Below are 21,270 nucleotides of genomic sequence, written 5' to 3' on the forward strand. Positions count from 1 at the left end.
GTGTGTATATGTTCAAGAAGAGCAAGGCTGCACCAGTCTACACCCCTCCCTTTCAACCAACCCCAAAGCATTTTGACAATCATCCACTGTGGCCCTTCACAAAAATCAACATCACCTGTGACTCATGGCTTCAACTTGGCCACTCAAAAGCAGGGCCTCCTGCAGGGTGGGGGTGTTTGGTGGGGGTGGTGGGGGGGCTGTGGGCCTCTGTTTGTCATGCTAATCAGCTGGCCTAACCTTAACGACCCAGACATCTGCTGCCCTGCATGTGTCAAGCCCCACATTCAATTTGTTCCCCAGATACAAAAAGCAGGTAAGACCCTTGAGGCTGGTAAGAATGTCTGTGTGTGTGTGTCCTTGCTGTTCATGTTGTATGGGTGAAAGGGAAAATCCTTTTATTTCTATGCATGTACTAGAGCAATAATTACCAGCAGAGAACGGAGCTTAAGTGTGTGTTCATGTGTTCTATGCTGTACTCATGCCTTTTTCAGCTTTTCTGGGGAGGCTTTTTTTCCCCTATATGTGTTTGTGTGTGTGCACGTTTTAATGTCCAGTAACCCCCACCAACACACACACACACACACACACACACACACCAGACTTGTTGCACACACACACATGAACACGTGCATGTGTGTGTGCAGCGGAGCGGCGGAGCAGGGGTGGGGGGAGTTTGTTTAATGGGCGAGACAGGGGACCATGGGGATTAAGCTCCCCCCAGCTGGAGGCTTTAGAGGAAAGGCTGGGGGCTGTCCTGTTAATTCAAGTGGGCTTAATAATGCCTGTGCACCCTCTGCCCCTGACCCTCCCACCACTACATCAGATCTGGGAGGAAACGCATGATAAAGGGAGACAAGCAGGGGGAGGAGGAGGGAGTGTGTGTGTGTGTGTGTGTGTGTGTGTGTGTGTGTGTGTGTGTGTGTGTGTGTGTGTGTGTGTGTGTACAACCTGTGGCCATCTCTACAGTCAAGCATGGGCTCAGGGGACTTGAGAGATTTCGCTTCCATATTACTTGCGCGGCTCTCTGGCTTTGGCACGGGGCCTTTCTGTTGCTCCACTTTCACGCCACAGCCAGCTTTGTTGAAGCTGCATTAGGATTAATCAACACCCAAACAATATGGCAAATGCTATCAACTGGGTCAGGCTCTGTGCCACTATCAAATGAGGCCTTTTCCTCTTAAACCAATGAACTGTGCCCATAAACTGTGACAGTGGATTAAAATGTGCCCATTGACATAAAAGAGACATGAATTCCTGTTAAATCTTGGTCGTATTAGTATCTAAACGGGAGAACTATCTGGAATAAATAAAACCATTGTTTTTCATTTTTGTTTTCCAGCTATATAACAATATTTTGCCCAATTTACAGTTAATCCTGGTAAATTTATTAAAAAGGAACACAAGGCATGACTATAACTTTTGAACAAACAATATGCACTAACATACCCAAAACAAAATGTTAAGGGGGAGGTTCAGATTATTTAATGTGGGGTTGTATGAGGTATTTATTGATAGTCAGTGTATTACCCACAGTAGAAGGTGGTCGGCATGACCCCATTTTGGAAAAGCTAAGAGTGGAGTACCAACACTGAAGGTAAGCAATTCAACTGTACATTATACTGAGACTAATTTCACCTCTCTACTTTGCTGTCAGACAGCCTTTTCCAACAGGAAACAGCTGCAATATCAGCTAAATATCACTCTCTCCAAACCAGTTTTACCTCACAGAATACTGGAGTTGTTGGTCTACCACTGCCTTGATCAGTTAGTTAGTTAGTACTGTTGTGTGACAGTGTTTTAAAAGGCAGCTTGGATTCACAGAAGTAACACAAAAAAACGAACAACTTATTAGATTGAGGCAACAGTAGACCAGAAACTCCAGTGGTCTGTGAGGTAAAATTAATGATATCACTCATGGACTTTGGCTGGTTTGGAGAGAGTGGTATTTGTCTTTTAATACGGCATTTTTCCCATCTGAAAAGGCTGTCTGATGACAAAGTAATGAGTGAACATTTTCTAAATATAGTAAATGCTTAAACTAATATTGATTTTCTTTAGATGGACTTTTTTAGGTGGGATACCTTTTGTGGCTGACCCTGTCCACAGTGGTACATTGTTTAGCTTCTGTTCTAGTGCCCCTCATGCTTCTTTTCACTGGGGCCATGCCAACCACCATCTACTGTGTACAATACACTGAGTATCAATAAGTACGCTTGTGTATCAAACAGCTAAAAGCTGATTATCCTCTGCTATATGGAACTTTCACATATACTTTAGTTAAGATTAAAGGCAAAGACAACACCTTCAAAGATTACACAGGAAATGCTTTGACATCATTTTATGCGACGTGACCACACACCCATCACCAACAGTACAGCTTCCCCTGCAAGTCCCCTGCTGCTTTAAATTAGACACATTATAGATGAGAGGATCCTTCATGATACATACCCAGAGTGGAAGAGGATGGCTTTTGTTCACATCATATGCCAGTATGGAACTTTAACACTAATGTTACTACAGAGTGAACAAAGGAAAATAAAAGCGAAGCAGATTCGGTGGTGAGCGAGTCAGTTTGAGAGATCCATCATCTGTCATTATGAGGCAGCGCTGTTACTCTCTCATCCTCCACCTCCTTATCTTTGACACTCATATCTATATGGATGTCACACATTCTCCCCATCCTCGGGCCTCTGTGACAGCAGCAGCAGCAGCTGAGGAGAAAGAGGATTTGAAGAGGGAGGATGTGTGTGTGTGTGTGTGTGTGTGTGTGTGTATGTGCGTGTGCAGTATATTTATGTTTAAAGCCACGGTAGAGGGTGTGGGGTCAATACGCAGGTGTATTTGTGTGGGGGGACTTGGAAATGGCTTGTTGTAGCAGGTTAACACGGAACCAGCTGCAGCGCTGCCAAAGAGACACGCTAAATTCCCAAACCCCATTTTTAATCCTGTGTGTTGGGTTTTAATAGTCCAATCAAGCAGCATAAGGGCACTCAATTGGATTAGAAAAATAACCTCCTATCAGACAGGCGGGCAGGCAGGCAGGAGTGGAGCGGCCCAGCTGCTCTCACCTTGGAAAAGGTGACTGAGTTCTCACCCCATCAGGAGGTGACTGCTTCACCACTTCACCCAGAAGGCAGAGGGTGGTTTGGAGGCAGGGCCCTGAAATGACTCCTTGTACCAGTAATTTCCTGAAAATTCTTAATGGCCATTAAGAACAGGCATGTCTACTTTGGATGCCAAACTGAATACTGACTACCAAGTATTACAAAAATTGCAGCCATACTGTACAGCAGGGCTTGTCAAAGAGCAGAACAAGGTCCGGATGTGGACTGAACGCCAAGTCGGGCAGGACCCAGTCCATACCTCCTGCTAGGAATACAATACGTCATGGAGTGTAATGCTTTCTATTCTGAAATAAATTTTTGTGACTTATTTGTCCATCACTGATACCATTGCCATGGTGATGTTAACTGCTTTGAGTGTTGCTGCTAACGAGTTCTCACATTACCTTTACACCAGATTATTTTGACAATACTTTGACAGCCATTTCAAGTGAGAGCATTCTTGTTTTATTATTCTATTTAAATTGTTTGTGCTTCATAATGGGATGTTTCACATTGCTAATGTGCCACTAGAATTGTTTAAATAAAACTTTAACTGAGAAAAAGATATGTGTTTTGTGTCTTAATCATTTTTTATGATTAGTCAATTACTGATTGTTAACGTTTTCAACTATCAGTTAAGGGAAATGCACAAAATTTGCAATTCTGGAAGTGAAGACCCACTGGAACTGAAGAAATTGCATGTCTTCACCTATGCCACTTCTTGCTCATTTGTGTAGGTGTGTCAGCGCTGACAAGATAGCCAGTAGATTGCTTGTTAGAAACTACTATGTAAATAAGCAACCTATGAGTCTTTCCAATAATTAATATAATACTGCGTTAAGTTAACCAGCACTTTGTTTTTGTATGTATGTAATAAAAAAAGGGCATATCACAACTACAATAGTGATCATCCCCACAGACATTCATCCAGGCTAAATATCCTTTTCCACTACTGCATTACTTTTTTCCGCAAAGCACGACAGCACTTCCCACAATGCTTTGCATCAAATACAAAATGAAAAGTAGTGAACCTAACTTTGCGTCGCATTGCATTCAGTGGGAAAATATTTCAACTACTGTGACATGTACCAAAAGAAATAGCTACTTCAGACAAAATCTACTCTTACTGTTCATGCCATCAGAATTCAAAGCCCAGCTGACACCCATGCAACTGCTAATATGAAATGCTTACTGTTGAGTTGTCAAACAAAAGTATGAAAAGCACAAAATGTCCCTGTAGTAAATTTTTCCTTTTCATGTAAAAATGACAGATATTTGTGTGTACATCTACAGACAACACCACAAAAACGGTGGTATGTTTTCTGATTTGCAGTCAGAATTGTAAAAAGAAAATACAGTAAATCTTTTTAGATCATCGGTTTCAAAATACTTAAGTTGAAGTCGTCGGGGACGCACCGCTTACGCGGGATTTCGCTCATCTGACAATCCAGGCTGTGACCAGAGGTTTCCAAATCCTCCTATCCTGCTCCCGAGTCTGAGAACACACATCAGCTGGCTCACATCAGCAGCAGCACCACAGCGCAGCACAATCAGGCTGCCACACAGACTGACTGCCAAAGGGCAAACCATTCATGCCACAAAAGACATTCAGGTTCTAGCTTCAGCAAACAACTCTTTGCCTTTCAGCAGTAAAAGAACTACTGGTGGCGACAAGACGTTGCCAGGGAGAAGCAGAGGGCACAGTCCCTGGCAACATAACAGTCTTCTTGCTGTTGTGTTTACCTGCGTCGCACTTACACAAGTGCCTTTTTGTTGTATTTGCCCTTACAAGGGCAAGGTGAAATGGCAACCAAAACTCGGAGATGAAAATACAGGCAGGCCACCGTAATTTGGTTTTAGGCAGGTTTCTTATGGTACTGTATTAAGCCAAATGAGATGCTTTTATTTTCAATTAGAGTCTGGGTCCCAGCCAGAAAGACAATTCTTTAATTTGAGTCCTTGGCTGAAAGAATCACTGCTCCAAAACAGTGCTGACATGACTGGATATTTCTACAGTGACAAGTAACACAATTCAGCTAGTCACTTAACATAAATGTTTGACCAATGGGCTGAGAGCCCTCATCACTGATGAATGCATGCCCTGGACTGAGTTTCTGTTACCATGGAAACTTGAGATTTAGGGGAATAGAGGAGATGTGTGCTTTTTGCAGTCATAAAAACACCCACCTGCACATCATAATGTACAGTGAATTTTGAATGGTTCAGTGGCCATAAAATGCCAGAAAAAAGACCACTTCTATTTTGTTCCCCTTTCTGAGAAACGTTATGAGAGATGTGCGATAAATATCGGTGAACCTATCACAGCCACATAAGCCCATATTCATAACAGCCATATATTTTGGCCAATGTGCTCTATTTGTTTTTATTTTTTACTTATAATCATTTACAAATTATTAAAAAATACCAGTCAGTGTTTACCGTTTCAGTGCCCTGATGTCTTTTTTTAAGTTTATTGATACCTGTAAAATACCTTGTTTGATAACCACATTCAAGGGATCATTGTGTATGTATATACTCTAGCGATGCACAAGAAATATCAGGACTCACAAATTATCAGTGGATAATAGGAAATTTACATTATTATTTATTATTCGGATATTTATTGTTCTAGCTATAATAATATCTGAACTGACAGTTTATAGCAAAACATTTAATTATAATTCTTACAAAAATGCTCTTTAAAGTACAAACGATATATATGTGGAACGTTTTAATATATTTTACTATAAAAAGTAAATGAACATTTCAAGAGTCAGAACTGTTCTTTCTTTTGTCGTAATGGTGATGTCGCTTGATTCGGTTCAGTCAGAGCTATGAAGTATTAAATCATCCATCTTTGCTCACTACATCTTAGCCTTCTGACCCTAAAATGTGCATAAACTACAGGTTATATGAACTTATTTCTAAAACACAATAATGTGAAATAAAGTTATCTTACTGAATTTGGCCATGACAAGTAGGTAATTACTGGTTATCAGAAACTGAAAAAAATCCATATGATCCATCCCTAAACGGATAATCAACACCTGGATTTGGCAGTTTGGACAGTGCTGGAGATGTAACAATAACAAAAACTTAAGGTAGGATAATACCAAAATAAAAAGTAGTAAAACACACCAGTAAACGGACATGAATTTTCTTTGCCAATGAATGTCTGAATTATGTGTGCACAATAGTCCTCTCATAAAATAAAATAAAAAGAACATTAAAAAATTATATTGTAGATACTGTCACAGTCTGGTATGATATTGGTACTTTTTTAAATTACAATATTGCGATATTCATTATACCATGACATCCCTATTTGCAATTTAAACTAAACTGACACAAGGGTGCAAAAAACAATATGGTTGTGATATAACAGTATTCATTAGAATTGTTTGATATGAAGGATGACTTTAATGCTGGGGGAAAAAAGTTAAACAGTTTAAGCCTACATACTTAATGTTCTCTTTTTATATTCGATAACCGCACACATCTTCTGCAGAACTTTGCAGAACTTAACACTGCAGTTATAAACCAACATTAATATCACTACCATCAATAACCCCCCAGTTTCTTATAATACCTCTATTTAAATGTACATCATGCTGCCAAAAAAACAAGTTGCACGCATCATTTCCCTACCTAACTAACCTGTCTGTGTAAATCACCTGGTGCTTACTGTAGAGCAAGTCCCTAATATCTGAACAAACGTCAAATTAAAAAAAAGCCACTTACTGAGTGTCTTGATTGTGGAAACATCATGTCAATTGCTTGTTTGTTGCTGTCCTTCCCCAACACGATCAACTGAGTGCCTTGTGTTTATATTTTTCCTTGCGTTGGTCCTTTGTCCACAGCTAGCCCAGCCTTAAACAGGAGCTGTCCAGCGTTAGCAGGATGACTAGCTAACAGTAGCTAGCGACCCCCCCCTAAAAAAAAAATTAAGCTGAATATGAGAAACGCACTTTCCAGCCGTTGGCGAGGTGAAACAGTCTGGGTGATGCAAGACCACTCAGCTGTACCTGTCCCGACCCCCGTATTTACTGTGTCTGTGAGCAGGAAACCACCATCACTGGCTAAAGCTAGCTAATTCTTCAAAAGCTGTCAGTCAAAATGATCCATCGCTGCTGCTGTTGCGAGCGTTCCGCTTTAACGCACGAGCGGCAGCGGCGAGGCGGCTCAACGCATGTAAATTAATAACGTTAAACACACACACACACACTCACACAGGGAGCGTTTGGATGTAGCTAACGGGCGAGCGGCGGGTAATGGTTTCTCCTTCCTTCGCCTTGTGCTTGTGGTCCTTCAAAGCTTTCAGTTCGCTCTCTTCTTTCTTTCTACTACACTGGTGAGAAAAGTAAAAAAAAAAAACAACGGTATAATTCTGAGAAATAACAAAATGTCTGCGGGTTCGTTTAAGTTGAATCCCGTCTCGTCCAACGGCTACAAATAAGTCTCGCGAGTGAAAAGAAAAAAAAAATCTGCGTTGTCGCTCAGGCGGTAAATCAACTTCAGATTGAAAATGAGCCCAGGCTGGAGTTAAACTCTGAACGTTTGTCCCTTGAACCGAGCAGTTGAGGAGAAACAGCGGGTTTGTCAGCGGTTGCGAAGCTAGAAAGTCAGTCCATTCCTGGAGCTGCTGGTAGGTACAGACGCGACGCTGCTGCTGCTGCTGCTGCTGAGCTGTACGCCCCACACAGAAGCACAGCGGATAGATGAGCGGTGAGATCTACACACCGCGGATCTACCTCATCAGCCGGCTGATGTCTGAGCGACTAGCGCCTCATGTGGACAGGTCCCTCACACTCTGACGGGATGGCTAATGCGCGCCGTGTGATTACAGGGCAGGGATGGCCTGAACGTCACCCCCTCTCATCCCACAAGGAACAGATCTGAGTTCAGTTCCCAACACCAATACATATAACCCTAAGACACCTGCACACATACACACTCCACACTCAGACATTTACATTCATGCTCATCCCATATTTTGCACAGATTCTTCTTAGAGTTTTTACATTTTGCACCATTTTTTTTAAATAATAAAAAAGTCATATTGCTATTATTTTATTTTGACTGAAATTGCAGTATGCAATACCATTAGCGGAGTTTTGCATTACAATTTTCATATCCACAGAAAAAAAAATAATATCGTGATGATGTGATATTTTTTGAGGTCTGTAAATAATATATACATATATGCATTTATGCCAGGTCATCTCTGCAGCACTAAAGTACTTCATTATAATGCTGTTTTCTCATATACCTTTCCTTTCCATATTTTAATTGCACATAGTGTTCTATTATTTATGTTGTTTTCTCATAATCTCTCCTGATATCTTTATTTCATGCTTCATCTATTTCAAGATTTTTCTTAACTTTTTTATGTTTCATTGTTTAATGGAAGGCAAAGGAAGAATTTCATAGTACAGGGAAACTGCATACTTTGACTACATATGCCAGTGAACACTTTGACTTGACTTTAAACCTGTGAACATCTTTTTAGCTGTAGAACTAAAATATGTAATGCGTCAGGTCACCGTTTACAAAAATGATTTTGAGAACGTTTGACAAAACAATGTGCTCTTGTTTCAAATAGTTACACATTAAAATAAGCAAATCATTGCTGCCTTTGCTAGTTAGCATTAGTCAACACTTCTATGTGAGTCAAATCCTCATTTGGCCTTGACCAGGATTTTAGAAATACTGAGAAACCAATGTAACACTTTGTTTGAAGGAGTGTACATAACTCTCTAATGTGGCCCTTTAACATTTCTGCACAAATATATTGTTTTGGTGTGACAAAAGAGGGAAATCAGTGCTATGTGATGTGAAGAGTGGAGTGGAGGGACGGGTAATTAAAGAAATTGCGATGGTTTTATTGGTTGTATGTGACAACTACTCCAAATTATTTTCCAGGAAGTTACAGGGATAAGAATGACCTGACACCTTTCATTAAATTTGAGTACTTATGAATATTTATGCCTATTATCATTAAGTGTCATTCTCGCAGTTGTTATTCTTTAATGCAAACTAAAATAAAATGTTAAAATGACCACATTGATCAAATAATTAACTATAAGGGTAATAATCATTCATAAAGATTCCTTCATGTTGATGAGAGGTATCATATCATGATTATGACAGTGTTGTGTCGGTCTTATGCACAACCCTTCAAATAGTGTTACCCATCAACCTGAAATGTGACTAGCCACCTACCAAACCTGAGTATTTCACATTTTACAAATTCACTTCTGAATTCAACTATATTTTCAGTAGATGTTATTACTCCACATCATGGGCTAAATGTTTGTTGTTTTGGGCAGAGAATACTAAATTCCTTTTATTCTGATTCATTTAGGTCACTTTATAGGATATTTAGCATTATAATGCATCAAACATCATACACAAAAAAAAGGCCATTGTGTCATCAGCGTCATATTACAAATACACAATTAAAAATGGGATGGACTGTGCTCAACATCCATGAGATGTAGATGTTATTGTCCTACATTATAGGCTAAAGGTTTGTTTGAAAGTCTTCACTTTGCAGCTAGGTATGAAATTCTGGTGGACTATACTAAATCCCCTTCATTCAGATTTATTTCAGTCACCATTTAGCTATATTTAGCATTAAAATGTCAGGCTAAAAATGTTATTTGATTCAATTTATACTTTCTCCCTGTGCCATGTTTAAAATAGCTCCTCTTGACATTATACAGATTTTTGTATGATGCACCTGCGATGATGTAATAATGATTCTTTATTCATGATTCAATGTGCTTCAGTTTTAATGTCAGTGATGACAACTCACCTTAATTTACAAACAGATGAGTTCAGTCTCTTGTTCAAGGACTGCAGACAGTCACAAAACGATACAAGGAGATCAACCAATGACATCTCATCATCCCTGCGTCTACCCTCATGTATCTTTGCAGAATTTGTTCAACTTTTAGTCCATTTAATACAAATTACACATGTACAGTGTATATTACAGCTGCCACTTAGCCATTTTTCAAAGCATGGTATAGTTCTGTAGGTGGTTTTCCTTACAGATAGTAAATACTATCATTCAAGCAGTCATTGACTTCAATTAGGTCATAACGGTATAAATAATTAATGAAGGACTGGCACTGTGAAAATCAAATCATTCTGTTTTTCTTGGTCAAAGAGGTCAAAACTCCAGCAATGGTTGGAATATATAGAACAATAAAGTTGTTTTATACATCAGTGCCCTTTAGCCCTTCTCCATGCACCTTGGAAATAGGAGAAGTTGTGCAACTCCAGAGACCCCTACTCTACTTTTTTTTGGGTTCTTGTATTTTTGCATAATGATTGTCTTATTATATTAATATTCTACTAAAATGAATTGAAACCCACAGGCCAATGGAAGACCGGCAGGCTGAAAAAATGTGGCATTAAAAACCGGTTTGGTCCTTTAATCAAAATACTTAGGCAAAGTTTCCCACTCCAAGAGGAAAAGTACAAGGATGCAATAAGAGAGTATAGGAACATATTTTATTCCAATTTAAAACATTTAAAGGAGAAGGCTATGAAAATCATTTTCATGTTTGAATGAGGTTCAGGCAACAGTGGTTGAAATGAAACATACAAAAGAGAAATATGGCTAAAATACTGTAAATCAATAACCATTAGGACCCTTTTCATGAGGGCGTTGCATGAATACAGTATCTCACCCACCCACTCCCTCCCCAACCTGACAAACACATGCAATTAAAATGACATTTATCTTAAAAACAGCAGTTCATCATTAATCTTAAATATAGAATAAAATTGTCCTTTTTTAGTTAATTAATCACATACTTAAGTGTTTATTTGTTTTAAAAACTGGACCATGAAATTCACAGGCCCTCTGATTTTCACAACATTGGCACTTGTTAAGAATCTGGCTTTACAAAGAAAGGGGATTGGCACACTCATTGTACATAATTTACATTTGGTATACTCAAAAAAAAAGAAGAAAAAATCAAACAAAAATACATTACTTTCAATTTGTACACCACTACACAAAGTTTATTTTAACTCTTTTAAAAAAGTCTGTCATCTTAAGTGGTCCTAAATACACGTGTTAAGGTGTGTCAACCTTAAAAAAGAAACAAACAAAAAAAAAAAAAGATGCAAAGATAGCTTTTTAATATCACTGTATGTCCATCCCTATAATCAGAATGGATCTCAAGCATAAGCAATAGCCATCAAAAGTGTACACATACATACACACACGCACACACACCTCAGAGTACCAACGAGCGCGCTTGAACAGACATCTAAGTTGCATGAATGCAGGCCCATTGCAGTGGTGCAGTTTCAGTGCCTTCGACCCAGGGAAAGAATACACAGTCCAGTCAAGTAAAGTGGGGTAAAGAGAGCGTGGAGAATGGTAGACGTAAACACACAGCAGATTCATTCACTCACTTCCTATAATAACCACCAAATTATTATATTGGCCGTTTCAGTACCTTCACTTGGCAAGTCTTTCAATAAATACATTAACACTGAGGCTTAACACACAAGCTTCATTTTGGAAAAGAGAACCCATCACGTAAAGGTGGATTAACAAAAGTTTTACCACAGAGATCTGGGTCGGGTTACTACAAATTTAGAATTTTTTGATATCTTTTCTGTGATCAAGTTTGTTTGGCACAGTGTTTTGTACTGGATTGTCGTACAAAGCGTCTCCGAAATGCAGAATAAAGCAAGCACAGTACAAATCAGTGGAAAGGACTCGAAATAACCAACCCAACTCTGCTATTGGCTCCAATCACTGGTAGTGTTGCCATGTGACTTCTTAGGTCGTGAGGTGCTAACTGGACAAGGCATGAAGTACACATGAAGTGAAAACTGATACAACGCCTTCCTGCCAACACTGGTCTCTGGAGTGGTCACCTTCATTTTGTTCATCATCCTTGCAGCAGCCTGTTCAAGTCCGAGAGACCACACGCCTGCCCTTAAAGTGGCAAAAACAAAATATTCTTTTCCAAACTCAGTGAAAGTGTTAGTTTATTCATCCACATACCAAAATACAAAAGCTCAACAGGGAACTGAATTGTGGCACCCACAAAATTAACTTCTATTAGTGAGCGTGAAAAGCATCGCCCTAAACATGGGAAACACATTTAAAGAAAAGGCCTTCAAATATTGGCTGAAGCACCAAAGATTAACCCAATACCAATATATGTTGGAAAAACAAGATCACAGCCAAAATAACTTGACTTTGCAACATCTCCATTATTGTTTAAACTCATAAAGCCTGTGGCACTTCGCATAAATATACATGTCCCTTATTCATTAAGTATCTAAATGTACAAGATAATGGCTTTATCAGCACAAGGTAGGTACACATTTGCACCAGACAATTACTCTCACTGGGTGCATGTGACAATCTCGAGGCCAAGCACAACAAAGGGTGAGTAAAATCCTCTACGAGAAATCATACTGCTTTTCTAAATAAATTTTGACTTCTAAACCTTTTGGCATACAATTTACGAGACACAATGAACAGGATGAGATTTGTGATACTTTCTTTGATGTTTAGTCTGACCCTTTCAGCTTTTTCAAAGTGCACAAAAAGGTCAAAATGTCCTAGGCACTGATTTTTTTTTTTCTGACGCCAACACAGCCAAAGTCAAACATGGAAACACTACCAATGAGAAGATAAGCCAAATATGCATAACCACATAGTGGAAAATATAAAGCCAAAAGGATCAGAAAATTATTCATAAGACTAAGAGGACTTTGGGGAACCCCACTTCTCTTGACAGTAGCCATTCTCCTCTGAAGGCAAAAAGATAGTGAACAAAGAGCCAAACAGCCACCAGACTTCCCCCAGGAGTGTCATGTAGGTATCTGTGGACTGTTGCATTCCTCCCTCACTGAACCTGCGGCCATCACCCTCAACAGGATGTCAACACACTCTTGATTCAAAGCCCCCTCATTAATTAATTAATTGCACCTTTTGCTCTATGCCTTCCATAGAGTCCTTTCATTTCTATCAAAGCTGCTAGTAGTAGCCCTTGTGATGAAAAAGTTATGAAAACTTACCTGAATTACATTGTGAAGACAAAAATAGCCATCTATCAACTTTCAGCTTAATGGAATATTTAAACAACTATCAGGCAAGAGACACGATATGGGATTGGTACCAATAGCCAACACATATCCTCAAAAATTACAAAAAAATGCAAGCATCCTTGAACAGTAAATATTCAACCACTAAATTTTTTGTCTGTTTTTGTTTTCCTATTTGCATAAAGCACAAACCCGACAATGGAAACAGCGTTGTCCATTGTCAAGCATTTCAAAACAGAACTGCAACAACTAAATATATGAAGTATCATTAGAAAGAACACTTGTCCATAAAATAGTTTTGATATTTTACAGCAGTATAAAATCTCCTCCTGTCTCCTCAGTTGGAAAAATGTTTGAGTTGAAACTAGGGAGGAAGTCTCATTTACTGTATCAACAATACATAGATCTGATTGATAAATTAGACATACAAAAAAAGAACTATTTACTCTCTCGCTGTCCATTACAGTTTATCAAATGTTGGCCAAATAATATGGCAAAATAATGTTGATTACAGAAAGAAGCCATATGGATGATCGAGACCAACATGGTGTGACTTAAGCTAACTGGCAGCGCAAAAGCTTTGTTTTGTCTACAACTGACTGACTATTGCACTGCACTAATCTGGTATCGTCATTAGCACGTTGTGCACAGGAAGATTATTTTCACCATTAAAAGCAAACAAAGAAAATAAATCACAGTACTAATACATGTGTGATTCAAGACAACAGTTGACATGAAAAATGCCACACAAAGTGAGTTGTTATGATCCATCACAAGAGAAAACTTGCACTTAAATTTGGCAATACCAGTTTCCAAATATGTTAGTATCTGAACCACTTAAGGGATGAACAGGATACTGGCAACATAATTATATTTACAGAAAAACAAGTAGGTGGCTTTAATTTGGCAATGTGATACAAAATGACAGGGGAACTGATATACAGTATGTAAATACCGGTAGTGTTTTGTTTCACAAAGTATGTTAACACTTTAAAATGAGGGGCAGTGTAACAGGAACATACTCTGATTATTTCTGGAGCATTCATTTAAGTAGTCATCTTCAATTTTAATTGGACAACAATAATAGTAATAATATAACCAAGAAGTTAACATAGCTGAAAATATTTCAGAGAGAACAAGTAGTTATCTCTGTCTAGCCCTCACTCTGCGTGAGCAGCATGAAAACTTTATTTACATTCAACAGAGCTCCTATGCTCTGATCTGGGGCAAAAAAAAAGAAAGAAATCATGAACACAATTCAAGATCAAGGGGACAAAGTACCTCACTGCACCCCAGCACTGCTTGATAATAAATTCCTATCATCGTAATTAGTTACCCTTTGCAGATGAGCAGAGTCCAGCCTGCAGCCCGGCCTCGTGCCCTCATGCTGTAGTGTATCGCATGCATGGGTTAAATAAGAAGACGGGGAGAGAGCCCTTTGTCCATAAAAGTTTACCCAGAGAAGGCCCTGTACCCACCTCAAACACACAAGCACTGTTGATAAATGTAGTGTAAAGAAAGGATTAAAAAAATGCGAGTGACACCCAGGACCAAGAGGAGCCCCAGAACAGACCAAAATCCCAAGCAAGGGATGGGGTAAATGGAGGGAGTGTAATACTTGAGTGTTTCATGTGTGTTTATACAGGAGGAGCAGTTATTACAAGCACAAAACCATTCTTTTAAAAAGAAAAAGAAATGGCAAACCAACAACCAAGGAGCTAAGTGGACAGTAGGGTCAGATCATGGATAGTGTTGGTTTGGTAAAGTGAGCAGCGGTATGTTCCATGCAGATGTGTGTGTTTCTAGAAGTGGACTCTGCATTGTGTGTGTGGTGGGGGGCTGCAGGTCTCTTTCTTTCTTGCTCTCTCCCTCTTTCTCTTTCCATTTCTTTCCTCACACCAGGTTGTATTCTTTGAGGTTGAGCTGCAGGATGGTGTCTTTGACAGCGGCAAAGACGAAGCGGATATTCTCCGTGTCAGTGGCGCATGTGAAATGGGAGTAGATGATCTTGTCACTGTCTGGGTTCAAGTCCACAAACATCTTCAAGATGAACTCCCGACCCGCTTGGGCATCTCGCTGGGGACCTGGGGAAAGAACAAATTATTATTTATAGCCTTGATCGAGCATCTTGTTAGCATCATTGAACCTTTATTGATTTTTATTTTTTACATTATAGCATTTCTAGAGCATTCATAACCTTGGCATTCAAATTCTAAATCATCTTTCAAATGCTGCACAGCTTTTTTTGCACATCTCTTGAATCTGTTTGAACTGAGTATTTCTGCAGTTGCAGTTAAAGATTAGGCAGCACAAATATTAATACGACCATTTGTAGAACTACATTCCAGTGGTGGCTGCGGAGGATTATTTCTGACTTGTGGGATCCAAACAATTCCAATTCATTGTAAAGCACTGTAAACTCCACAAGTCAAAATTTATAAAAAAAAAAAAAAAGATGTACTCCTCTCCAAAATTCACAACATACTTTTAGTTAATGCAATATTCTGCTTCAGTTAGCCCTCAGCCTTTCAAAAAGATTTTCACCTCCATCAAAAACCTGTACTAACCTGTAACCCTAACCTGCACTATCAGACAAACTGGGTGAATCTAATTTATTAAAGAAAGTTATTTTAATGAAAATTACCTACTCATTTAATCAGCTCAATCACTTTATTCAAATTGAAAAGAACAACAAATGAAAAAATCAAATTCTAGATATGACTGTGTGGTCATTTTTAACTCGTGTCAATTTGTGCTGTAATACAGCATTATAACCACAGGGTGTCACTGCAAAATCAAAAATATAAGTGAAAGGCACCTGCCTGGATTACCTTGTCAACTGAATGTGAAAATAAAAATGACAGTGTGTGTGCAAACAATGGTACTATTGTGATATAGCCACTTTTACCGTTTAGTTAGCAAGCAGCTAGGCAGATGTTCATAATGATAAAAGACTCTTAAAACAGTCATAATCCTGGCTAAATTTTGACTGAAAAAGCAACAAAGCCACAGGATCATTGACAGAGCTTGACTGATGGCCCAACTTCTCACCTGTATGGATAATTAATTAAGTAAATCCTGGGACTGAATTCCCTGCTGAGGTTCAGCTGACAGCATGGTCCTGCACTACACAACCATTCAAAGACAGGCAAGCTGTATAAAATTTCTACTGTAGTTAAGATGAAGAAGAAACAAAAAGATCACCATCAAACTCTGGGAAGTAGTCAACCAGATGAGAATACATGATCTTCTCCTCCAGCAGGTCCTTCTTGTTGAGGAAGAGGATGACAGAGGAGTTTTGGAACCAGGGATATGTGATGATGGTCCTGAACAGAGCTTTACTCTCCTCCATACGGTTCTAACAAAGGACAGAGAAACACAGGATAATGAAGACAAGGTTAGAATATATTCAGAATACAACATGTATCAAACTCCACTTGATTTACTCTTCACTGTGAATACAATTATTTAGCAGGTTTTATTATATCTGACCAATGCACAGATACCATTATTATAGATATTACAAGGTACACATTTGATTTTCAAGATAATATAAAAGTTTTTGGGGGTAACTTTCAATAAGCAGCCCCAGTACTGAACAGGCCTTCATGTGTATTTCTCTGAGATACTGCCAAAGCAGTGTCTGCAAGGCATGTTATTGGTGGTGATTCTGTGAATGTGAACAAGTACAGCCCTTATTTCCTAGTTTTTACCTATTTAGTTTAATGAAGTTTTTACCTGTATTTATGTTGGATGAAACTTTGAAGACTGAATAGAACTAATAGCATTGACCAACAGAAGTGTGTGATTTCCAGTGCAGAAAATTTCAATATGGCTAGTAATTTTGTCCTGTTCTGGATAGAAGGGTTAAGGGTCTCTGGACTTGTGCCATAACAGGACCCAATTTAAAAATAAACTGAAATAGTCAGCAGAAAAAAAAATACTACTGGGGATAATAAAAATGCAGCCAAATGGAACAAACATTCAGTTTCTCTTCTAAGACAAACACATGAAGAAACAAAAGTTACTGTTTATTTACCTAAACCTGCAATAATATGTTACTGTCACTTATTATATGGGTGCTAACATTGCTAGCTTAAGTGTGATCAATTGTTAGTTAGTAAAGCTAGTGTGCATACTGCACAAAAGAGACACCCTGGTTTGGTTATATTTAGACAGTGTATTTTTCAAGTACTTTTTATGACACAAAACATTAGGTCACTAATAGTGATGGAATGTATTTGGATGGCATCATGGTGCAGCAGTTGGAATTCAGTGAATATTGGGTGTTGTAATGACAGATTTGAAACAGCCAGGGAATGCTCCAAGGTTAGACTACGTTTTGGCAAGGGAAAACTGGCATGGCCATTTTCAAAAGGGGTCCCTTGACCTCACACCTCAAGACATCAACAGTTTCCAATTTGCATACATGTCCACTTTATGCTAATCCAATGCAGTCTTGGCCAAAAAACACAGTTTTTGCATGCACTATAAATATGCTATTTTCACATTTTCTACAAATGGTGTATTTTAATATTGCTGCACACTGGGTCCCTTAACAGTACTGGAATGGCACAAATTGGGTATGATGGAAAAGTGAGACTGTTTGGGATTCAGTGAACCCAACTGTATTTTTGTCTGATGATGTCAGCCCCCACTTTATTGCAGTGAGATTTTTGGATAATTGAAAATGATACTGGTTACTTGTTGGGATTAAATGTACCTACTGGGGGTATACATTTCTTTATATTTCTGTTATATTGCTGTAAAGTTACCTGATTGCTTGTAAAGTTCTAAATAAATCATAATGTTTCAAGTGAGAAGATTGGACTTATCATCCCATTTACTGTTTCCTTATTAAGTTAACGCAATTAGGACCCAGGATGCTCGGGTACTACACCATTACACTATTTTATGCATCTAAAAGCAAATACAGACTACACTATACAAAAATACTTAACTAAAAACTTTTCAAATCTGCGCTCATCATGCTTCACCCTCTGTTGCCTGGCAGAGATCTGCACTCTACTGATTGGACACTTCAAGTTCCTCCACAAAAACTAAAACATAAAAAGGGACGCAAGTGGAGCTGAAACTTCCTCATGTAAACTACTAAAAGCTAAGAGCAGCTGTCAAATGTGACTCTTCTTTGTCTTTTCTAATATTAACTCCTTGCCAGCATCACTCCCTCAGTTTAGTCTTGGCAAGTCATAATATAATCCTAGCCAGACTTGACCCGATGAAATCAAAGATGTTTAAAAGCAATCTCGACAGGCTCTGTCTGGTCTGAAGGGTCAAAGTCTCAGTCTTGAACCTGTCAACACGACTGGATAACGACTCTGTGGTGCCTAAATGCTGCCCAGCCTGGTGTCAGCTGTCCACCATTTAGAGACTCAGTCACAGCATCAAGGTGTGGCCTACCACCTGTGACCAAGTAAACATTACAAGCAGGAAAAGAAAATAAACAGCAACCTGCAAAAGGCAGGTCACATCTGAATAGGCCCAGTGAAGACAAAGTACTGTATACAGTGTGCAGTTAAACTGTTGAGTGGACAAACATCGACCCCATTAACTGCTGACCATGAAGCTATAGTGATGTATAGCAGATCATAGTGAGTCAAGCTGGCAGCTGCGTCTGGTTTATGAAACTCAGCTGTCATATGATCAGGTCAGAGAAAGGGTTTGTTGTCAGGAGAGGAGCAGAGGGCACGTAGCGGCTGATCACATTAGCTTTATTAGCGATAATTCTATCTGAACAGAGGAGAGTCAGAGGAGACAGAGGCAATGACATGTTCAAACAAAAAAATCTGTGAAGAGACAGAGGACATCTTTTCTGTTTTCAGAGAATCATCAATAACTAATGACTTCCAGCATGTATGTGTACAAGTGGTGCCACCCTCAATGATATCTGAACCCACAAAACTTTCTTTATCACTGTGTCATTTGGTACTTCAACACATAAATCATAAAATTTCATTTTAACTATGTAATGGTGGCTGTTGAACCATTAATTGACAGAACGGTTAAGGTTCTTTAAACCTGCTTTAACTGTTTTTTTTACCATGAGGAAAGCAGAAGAAGCTGTGAACCAAACACTGACATGTTCTGAGCTTATAAAGTGGATATGTTGAATATGTTAGCAAGCAGTTTCTTTTTTCCACATTTTTTTGCCACCTGACAAGTACAAGTCCAATATTCATTCTGGTGGTAGCGCCTTTTTGATAACCACAAACTCCTCAGTGAAAATAGAAATATCTGGCTCCTTAGTTGCTAAAGGCGCCATTAAGGCTAGTTCACGCTAAGGATTATAAGTATAACTATAAATACTTTTTAAAAATAATAATTCTACCTCAAGTTACATAACGGCAGTAACAAACATTGGGATCACTTAATGATCGAATGACAGAAACAGTGACAGTCCATCAAAATCACCTCAACTTATAGGGTCTAGTCTACAACTTATTAAAAACTTGGATAACATAATATTAGGTTGCAAACTTCACATAAAAAAAAAATTATCTGAGACATACTGCTAATGTTTACTGATACAAAAGTATGTATTTGTCTTCAAAAGATGACAATTCTTGTCCCACAGGGATTTCCCTAAATCCTTTTGTCTTGGAAGAATTTTGCAAACCCATTTCCTCCTGGTTTTCTTTTTGTTTCTCTGCACAAGGTACAGCAGCAACAGGTCATAAATATCCATTTTCCTAAGCTGTTAATACTGCTGGAGCATGTAGCACATGGTTAGCACCACCGTTTACAGAGAGTTATCGTTAGTCAGTATGGAGGCTCACATAATTATCATTATAGGTAGTTATTGTTATAGATATCATTCTTGCTGTGGACGGCCCTTTATGCCCACTAGTCTGTCAACTGTTCAGTGCTAAGCAGGTGGTGTTAGTTTACCGAGGGTTTTATCTGACCTTTGTCACTAAAAACAGCTGCCTGCTGCTGCTTGAAATGAGGTTGATGACAGAGGTGAGAACGAACCAAAACATTAAATCTGTAGGCTGTAACACCATAAAAAAACAATGAGCTGAAAGTCTGAACATCCCATTCTGTGTCACTTCATCTAAGTTGTACGATTTTCAACTGGCTGTTTTTAATCCAACTTATTGATGTAAAATACTTTGCTCACAAGACAGAGAACCTGTAAATGTCTTGTGATGACAAGTTGAAATATGAGACTTGAAGTCTCATCATGAACATAGTGTGATGAATGACGTGTGTGCATTCAATAATGCAGAAATCACAAGTATTTCTGTCTTACCTCATTGTCTGATTCCACCAGGACCTGGTCATACTCGCTGAGCGCCACCAGAAACATGATGGAGGTGACATTCTCAAAGCAGTGGATCCACTTCCTCCTCTCTGACCTCTGACCCCCAACATCCACCATCCTGAATGGAATATGATAGGATGAAATGAAGGGCCAGCAAATAGAGAGCACAAACAATCACATATAAGAGAGGATATTACAATTCGCTCTAAATCTGTTGTTTGATCTTCATGGTTTATTTAGTGGTTTTAGTTATTGGATTTAAATTTTGTTACATTTTTGAAATTACCATGGGTGTCAAACAAATCAAACTTGAACCACAGAATACGTCTCAAACTAAAATCAAATTAACAATTATAATTTTAATTATATTTAATTTAATTTATTTTATATTTCGTAACAAAGGCACCAGGAGAAACCTTCAAGTGATCCAACTGAGGACAAGCCACGAGCCACAGATCTGGACCCTTCAGGACAGGAATATGATTTTCAAGTAGAAATTTTATCAGTGCAAAGAGGCATTCAGCTTCTAAAATGCTGTCTAATTTTTCACTGTCATTTACACTAAGCTTTGCATCCAGTGTTGGCCAGTCAATATATTACAAGGCCAGAGTGGTCTGACCAGTAATTCTACTTCAGCTTAATATCTAATGCATCTAGTGTAGTTTGAGCCAAACACCCCTTTACACTGAGAATATAAACAGAGGAAACGTGAAGCGAGAATCTGCAGCGTGAATCACAGAGTGGACAGAGAACACCCTCCCTACGGTGAACCAAAATAACTTCAAGTGTATG

At 38.8% G+C, this 21,270-nt stretch overlaps 2 protein-coding genes across 5 annotated transcripts in view; both read right to left on the reverse strand.

The window, feature by feature from the left end:
• tle5 (TLE family member 5, transcriptional modulator) overlaps window positions 1-7,797 on the reverse strand; it is a 53,464-nt gene extending 45,667 nt beyond the window's left edge. For both annotated transcript variants that reach the window (XM_084723086.1, XM_084723085.1), the window contains exon 1: window positions 6,846-7,797. In XM_084723086.1, coding sequence (XP_084579212.1) covers window positions 6,846-6,872 — 27 coding nt within the window. In that variant the 5' untranslated portion in view covers window positions 6,873-7,797. The remainder of the gene's footprint in view (window positions 1-6,845) is intronic.
• Window positions 7,798-10,606: 2,809 nt separating this feature from the next.
• LOC146323922 (guanine nucleotide-binding protein G(q) subunit alpha-like) overlaps window positions 10,607-21,270 on the reverse strand; it is a 40,083-nt gene continuing 29,419 nt past the window's right edge. For all 3 annotated transcript variants that reach the window (XM_084723089.1, XM_084723088.1, XM_084723087.1), the window contains 3 exons: window positions 20,467-20,596; window positions 16,398-16,551; window positions 10,607-15,277 (listed from right to left, as the gene is read on the reverse strand). In XM_084723089.1, the coding sequence (XP_084579215.1) occupies window positions 15,087-15,277; window positions 16,398-16,551; window positions 20,467-20,596 (475 nt within the window). In that variant the 3' untranslated portion in view covers window positions 10,607-15,086. The remainder of the gene's footprint in view (window positions 15,278-16,397; window positions 16,552-20,466; window positions 20,597-21,270) is intronic.

This window comes from Lutjanus erythropterus, chromosome 7 (genome assembly GCF_056507025.1).
Source record: "Lutjanus erythropterus isolate fLutEry1 chromosome 7, fLutEry1.hap2, whole genome shotgun sequence".
NCBI lineage: Eukaryota > Metazoa > Chordata > Actinopteri > Lutjaniformes > Lutjanidae > Lutjanus > Lutjanus erythropterus.